Below are 7245 nucleotides of genomic sequence, written 5' to 3'. Positions count from 1 at the left end.
CGATTGGGTGGTATTGGCAGTTGTTGCCGTGGGCACAAACGGGCAAGGATAGGCGCAGAGGGGTGTTCAACAAGAGTCTTTTAATAATGCAAAAAAAAAAAAAAAAAAAAAAACATAAACATGCACAATAGAGAAACAAAACCAAAAAAACAAACTTAAACTATAACACCGGCGCTCTAAGACGTTACATACAAGACATAGACTCTATGATAAAACACAGGCTCTGTAACGTTACATACAAATAAGCATGAAGCTGAAACGGGACCAGAGACACAGACACATAGCAATTAGCTAAACATGAACATTAGCCAAACATATAATTAGCTAAACTTACCAAAAGCTAAAAACACAGGGAAATCTTAACTGGGGAACACAGTTAACAATACTAACTTAAACATTAACACCCTCAACATTTCACGACACCGAATCAGCTCCACACCCTGAAACACAACAAATCTACTACAAAACTAGAGCCTTGGTATAAACACAGAACTTAAATTAAATTAAATTAAACAAACAATGCTTGATCCTGTTTTTCATACTAAGCAACTATTTATAGACGGTGTAATGAGCTACCTCGGTTCAGGTGAGACCTGACCGAGGTGCCTTCTGGGAAACTGAGTCTGCAAAACAAAAAATACACAAACGAAACCGTGACCTCTAGTGGTGGTCCCTTATAAACACCATCAATATTAACTACAACAAAACTATCAGGTAAATACCTGACAGTTGTGATGTTAAATAGTAGTTAGTTGGGGTTAGGGATATTCAGGGTGCGTCTTCCAGGCTCTCACACTCTGACACAAACACTATATGGACAGAAATATTTGACCAAACCTGTTAATTATTGAATTCAGTTGTGTTAATCAGGTCTCTTATCCCCAGTGAAAGGAAATCTTAATACTATTAACAGTTTGGGGAAGACCCTTTTCTATTCCAACCTATACTGTCCTGACTGTGACCCAGTGCACAAGACAAGGACTGTAAAGACACGATTTGATGAGTTCGGTGTGGTCCGTACATCTCAGCCCTGATCTCAGCCCCACCTTTGGGATGAACTGGAACGGAAATTGCAAGCCAGGCCTTTTCGTCCATCATCAGTGCCTAATCATTATTGATCTATAGAATAAACAGGCACAAAATTCTTTAAAAAACACTCTAAAATCTTGTGGACAGACTTCCAAGAAAAGTGGAAGGTGTTTTAGCTGCAAAGGGGGGACCATCTCCGTATTAAAGTATATGTATTTTAAAAATACTTTTTTTGGATACTATGTTATTGCAGGTTTAGGCAAATACATTTATTGTCCATATAGTGTATTTTGCAGTGAAGGCAGCAATGGGCCCTTTTTTACAAATTATTCTTATTTTTTTCACTATGTCTCTGTCACACCCCTTTTTGATGATCACCGCTTTTGTGTCTCCACTGCCACATAAATCTAAATTCAGTTCACAAGACTTCAAGCCTGCCCATGGTGCAATGATATGCGTGTGTGTTTTACAACGTTTTCCTAAGACTTAACAATTTGATGACATGAACATATACAGAGGGCATTATTCCATAAGTATTTATGCATCGTTAGATCATTAAATCCATACATGATCTAGGTTTTATGCTTCTCTTCTTAAACATCTTATGGGTCATTCTACAAAATTGGCGGAAAGTGCTGTCACTTAGTTTTGCTAATGCCAAAATCATTTAAATTAACATACAGTAACAGTCATATTACTTGTATATGTTAAGAAAATGTAGCGTGTACTTCCACGCCATGATAAACATTTTCAACATCTTACTTTTAAGTTCAATATTTAATTGTGGTATAAAAAAATCAGGGGACATATACTTTTTATGTAAAGATCTCTTTTCATTTGTTTAGAAATGTTATAGTATATATATATATATATATATATATATATATATATATATATATATATATATATATATATATATATTCACAAACTATTCTCAAACTAAAATGTGTCGCATCAAATATGTGCTCATCTATCCACTTAAAAAAGCATAAAATCGATCCATTTGTTATTTCTATAGGGTTACAGGGGATATGGAGTCTATACCAGGGACAAGTCAGAGTGCCAATATGTCACAGGGCACAAGCCCACATAATCACATACTACGAGCAATTTGAAAATACCAATCAACCATGTATTTGGACTGTGAGAGAAAACCAGAGTACCTGAAGGAAACCCTCCAAGAACAAACATGCAAACTCCATACTCTACAGCTGTAATTTGGAAAACTTCAAAAGGGTTATCATGGTAAACTTGTAAACATTGATGTTGAATTTGTAAAGAAAGAAGCTAAATAAACAAATCTGACTAAACCTCTGAATACCTGACTGGAGCAAGTCATTTATTAGATCTTTATTTCACCTCTTTAGGGAAAATGATCCTGATATGTTACTTAATGCATGAAAAATATATACCAGACAAATAAATAAAAGAGAAAAAGTGCACAAATAAACAGAGAGTCAAAGATTAACTAAGAAATATATTAATTTATTTAAACCTTATTTGGCTTTTAAAATCAGTGTCTGTAACAAAGAGAACAAATAACGCCATCTAGTGTTTTTTTTATGTATCTGCTGTGGTGTTTTCAGTTCTTTAGTTATCTAGAGTGGTTTCTCTCTTTTTACATTATTGCACCTGAAACGCTGTGGTTAAATTTATGTAAGGAAACATATTTAAATAAGCATGTGAGTATGAGATAAAGTCTTACAAATAAGTAAATCAAATGCTTTTATAAAATATCCCCAGTGTATTTAACTACATGAAGCATTTTTAAAGTATCTTTACAGTACTTCCATAGCCCCACACTCCAAACCCTGCATAGAGTGGCTGAGTGAATGAGGTATGTACTCTGTGGATAAGAGTCACTGTGTCTGAGATGCTATAAAATGCAAGTGTTCCACCTTTGTGGTCTAAATACACTCCTATTCTTGATGAATTGGGCGCTGTTAAAGAGATACGCTTACTGCTGTGCATGAAGGTGCACTTTGACTCAGTGCAATACAGACTCCAAGATTTGTCATTCCAGCCAAAGCTGCAAATATTGTCGCTGCCCTTTCTGCTCGCCTCCTTATAAGTCACTGCAATGTCTACTTCTGTGCCGCTCCAATCAGTCTCCCAGTAGTAACGGCTGCCGGTCATACCCTCTCTACACAGCACTTGCTGCCAGTGGTCGAATCTCTCTGGGTTGTCAGGGTAAGAATTTTGCTCACTGCTCATTTGCACCACTGTGTTTCCTTTGGACAGGTGTAGGTTTGGGTGAACTGTTAAAGGATCCAGTGAAAGCTGACAGTAATCTGCATATAAAACAGAAAAGCAATTGATGGCTAAAAAGCTAGTATTACATATATTAATTACATGTATTGTAAATGTATTTGTATTAGTGGCAGCAAGGTGGCTTAGTGGTTAGCACTGTCGCTTTTTACCTCCAGGATAGAGGTTTGATTCCCACTTCAGGTCTCTATGAGGTTCCTCAATTGATCGATGGATTTCAATAAGGGCTTACATGTACTTATATCTTTTTTATTTTCCATACCAATTACTCTGGGTAGGTTTATGGGGCCTGGTATGCATCCCAGGAAGTTTAGATCACAAGGCAGGGAAAGCCTTGAATCACAGGATGCATACTCATACTTTCTCACCAGAGTACCCAGAGGAAACTAACAAAACAAGGGAGAACCTGCAAACTCCATGCACGCAGGCCATAGGCAAGATTTAAACCAACAACCCTGGAGGTACAAGGCATCACTGCTGACCACTAAGCCACCATGCCCCTCTTGTGCATTTATAGTTTGACTTTGTGTCCCTAAAAAGTCTTACTTACAAAACAAATTATTACAAGCATGTATTTTAGTGTCCTAACTAGGTTCGCAGGTTAATTTGCCAAGATCTGTTGAGTGCTGGGATTGAATTAAAGCCATTTAGCCACTGTTTTTGTTCATGTTGCACAACAGCATTACTGACATTTTATGGGGAACATGTGGAATTTTGTTGAACACCATCTTTAGTTTGTAAACACAGACCTGCAATGTTAACTCTGACTTTCTCATGTACTTCTTTGTAAAACAAGTTGACTGAGATATGCCTAGCAATTTTTTTTAATGCATTTAAATACCACATTCAAGAACACAATTTTTTACTAAGCACCAAACAAACTTTAGGACGTTAGGGGGCGCTAATAACTAACAAAAGGTGATGTTTTATGTTTAAAATCATACTGGATCCTATACTGTACTGTATACCTGGGCTTCGCAAATATTTTAGATGGTTCTTCGATTGTTAAGACTCTTAGGGTATAAAACCCAACTCTAAGATTTTTTCACCGCTTGAATCCAGGTTGGAGCCTAAACAGAACACAGCTGTTTATTGTTAAAGGTGTTTAAATCCTAGTCAGCTGCTCCAGAGGCTGTTTTTGCTCTCAAACCACAGATTCCTAACTAGTTAGTTATGCAAAAAAAAATGCACTGTGGGATTTGTTTCTGTGACAATAAATGTCTTTCTTTCTTACATAAATGTTTCTCATTTTTCTCAGTTTCTATTCCAGAAGATGTTAAAATTGTTCTCGCTTGCTCCTCTCCCATTTCATGCTCTTTAAGGTACATTTAAATACTTATAAGTGGCTTTTTTATGTATGACCTGAATACTTGCAGTTGTGAATATCACTTAAGTTATGTTTACCCAAAATTTTGGTTTCTAGTTTATATTCCAATATTTGTTAAGGCTGTGCTCTCGTATGCAGTATATTATAACTGCAGTGAACCAACCAACTTACACTGTAAAAATTCCTCTCTTTTTTTGGGGTCCAGAATCTGCAGAATTTGAACTTCTCTTGCTGTAAAGAAAGTGGCAAGTCACATTTTAATACTTTCAACTAATTACTTTTAAAATCACTGAAAAGGAATCATTTACACAAATGATGTTGTATTTTACCAACCTGCAGCTGAGATCTTATTCAGTTCTCCCTTGCTTACATCTTCTACTTGCACCTTAAGCTCAGAGATAGCTTTCTTAACGTTATCAAAAGAGTGAAGTGGGGCCAATGTCAATTTGGACAAGTCCTCATATCCTGAGGGTGTTGAAAGAGACTGCCAGCTCTGTGGCCAGAATAGAGAGTTAATGATGTTGAGTATTTAATAGCTTGCAACTGTCTTTTTTAATGGCAATGTAGGAACCCATACCTGTAAAAAATGTATGTGATCTTCAGAGTGAGAAAGCCTTTCCAGGTCATTGTGTTTCATCCTCAGTAATGTGATTTCTTCTTCCATTCTCATTAATTGTCTCTCAGCCTGAATCATCAGGGCTGTTTCCTGGGCTCGGACCATCTCCTTTACGTCAGCGTACCTCCTCTCCAGAGCTTGCATCATCTCTGTGAATATTCTCTCATTTTCCTCCAACACACTCTGAGATGAGTGCTGTGGTGAATCAGCAAAGGTGAGTTTACTTGTGTTACTAAAGTTTATATAAGATATAAACACAGTACGGCAGAAATATGACTAATAGTTTCTCATAAAGCCCCACCTTTAAAGTCTCTGTAGCCTGCATCAAGTCTTGCCACTTCTTTACCCTCTCATTGATCTTCTGCTGAGAAGCCATTAGTTTACTACTAAGCTGTTTCTGCAGGAAATAATACTGAGTTTATGGCCCATCATCACTTTAGGATTGCATGTTTCTTAAAAAAGAGCTATATCAATATGAACATATTAATAAACATAACCAGGAATGCTTTAGTAAAGTATTGCTGAAGAAATGCTCACCTGTTTCTCTGTCCTCTCAGCTGCAGCTGAGACAATGTCGTGTTTTTTGTGTTCATCCATGATGCACAGAACACAGACACACATCTGATCAGAGCGGCAGAAGACCTCCAGCAGTTTGTCATGTTCTGCGCAGATCTTTTCCTTTAGCTGCCCTGTCGCTGCCACCAACTTGTGTTTCATTAAAGCTGGGTAATCATAATGAGCCTGCAGATGAGTCTCGCAGAATGAGGTAAGGCATGTGAGACAGGACTTCACAGCCTTCATCTTTTTTTCCATGCAGAAATCACAGAGTACATTTCCCTGGCTGTTTTGCTTGTTGGATCTGGGGTTGCTGTATTTCCCATGGGACTCAGATCTCTGGGACTTTCCAGAAGAGCTGTAACGGCTCTGGCCTGCCACACTGCTTCGTCGAGACATTTTAATTCCTCCTTGAAAATGCACTGGCTTGATCGCTGACTGTTGTGTAGTTTCAGTGAAACTGTTGTGTGACAGGTTTTATATGAGTGAATAGAATGTCAACAATGCAGTTTTTCTAGAGTAAACCAGTATGCCTTGTTTGAGGTTAAACCTAGAGGGTGTGTCATGATGAAACCTTGTTCCAATACCAACAAAATGTTCAGATAAGGAACATGATGCTTGTAAATTTGGGGACTGAGGAAATATGAAAATACCAAAATACCAAAAGAAACAATGTAATTTGGTTTCTACTCAGTTTCACATGCTAAGGTTTGGAAAAAGTGTTTTCAACCACTAATAGCCAAATGAATGTAGAAATAAAAGGTCTGGTATCAATGATAATTGATGGGGACCAATGTATAGTTCTTTAAGTTAGAATGGAACATGTTTCATGCTTGATATATACAGTGAAACCTCGGATTGCGAGTAATGCGGTTTGCGAGTGTAAAGATTTTAAATAAATTTTGACTTGGAAAACAAACAAGTCTTGATTTATGAGTACCGAGTACCATGTATCACGCATGCGCTTCTTCTTTTGATGCCGAGCGTCACGTGATCACAACTAAGCCAATGGTTTTTCTCTCTCTTGTGCTGCAGAATTGTGGGTAATCTTCTCCACTGCTGGGTCTTAGAGCACATCTCTTACTGGTATAATCAGAAACCGATTCTTTTCAAAGGTAAAGTGCATTTAAAGTTCATTTGTTTTATTTTTACTTTACAGCAGTGATTCCGTTAGTGTGTCGCTCAATCGAGTGTCATCAGAGAGATTTCTTGTTTATTTCTTGAATAAATTATGCTTGTAATCCAAGGTTCCACTGTATATTCACTTCTCTGTGTTATCTTTGTTGCATTGACTATAAAGCAAAATATGGTCAAAATATGTGATTTTTTTGATATGATATATTTCTATGAAATCTATCAAACAGAGACCAAGATAATCAGAATCTGGTATCTTTATAATTTTGGATAATCTGTAGTTTCCCATGATGTTTTCCAAAAATAAGAACAGTCT

General features: G+C 37.0%; 1 protein-coding gene across 1 annotated transcript; it reads right to left on the bottom strand.

Annotated features, from left to right (window-relative positions):
• Nucleotides 1–2536: 2536 nt before the first annotated feature.
• ftr14l (finTRIM family, member 14-like) lies at nucleotides 2537–6228 on the bottom strand. Its single transcript, XM_053502651.1, has 6 exons — nucleotides 5778–6228; nucleotides 5542–5637; nucleotides 5202–5435; nucleotides 4958–5117; nucleotides 4796–4855; nucleotides 2537–3320 (listed from the first exon to the last, which is right to left on the bottom strand). The coding sequence occupies exons 1-6, from the start codon at nucleotides 6192–6194 to the stop codon at nucleotides 2797–2799; spliced, it is 1491 nt and encodes a 496-aa protein (XP_053358626.1). The 5' UTR covers nucleotides 6195–6228; the 3' UTR covers nucleotides 2537–2796.
• Between the last annotated feature and the right edge of the window lie 1017 nt (nucleotides 6229–7245).

This window comes from Clarias gariepinus, chromosome 8 (genome assembly GCF_024256425.1).
Source record: "Clarias gariepinus isolate MV-2021 ecotype Netherlands chromosome 8, CGAR_prim_01v2, whole genome shotgun sequence".
In the NCBI taxonomy this organism is placed as follows: domain Eukaryota; kingdom Metazoa; phylum Chordata; class Actinopteri; order Siluriformes; family Clariidae; genus Clarias; species Clarias gariepinus.
This window is presented reverse-complemented; position numbering and strand designations above follow the sequence as displayed.

What these genes read in the sequence shown, in the direction of transcription:
- ftr14l (XM_053502651.1), bottom strand. Translation starts at nt 6,194, where the DNA reads ATGTCTCGACGAAGCAGTGTGGCAGGCCAGAGCCGTTACAGCTCTTCT. An exon ending in CTGAGAGGACAGAGAAACAG is followed by an intron (nt 5,638 to 5,777) that starts GTGAGCATTTCT and finishes TATTTCCTGCAG; the next exon opens with AAACAGCTTAGTAGTAAACT. An exon ending in AGGCTACAGAGACTTTAAAG is followed by an intron (nt 5,436 to 5,541) that starts GTGGGGCTTTAT and finishes GATTCACCACAG; the next exon opens with CACTCATCTCAGAGTGTGTT.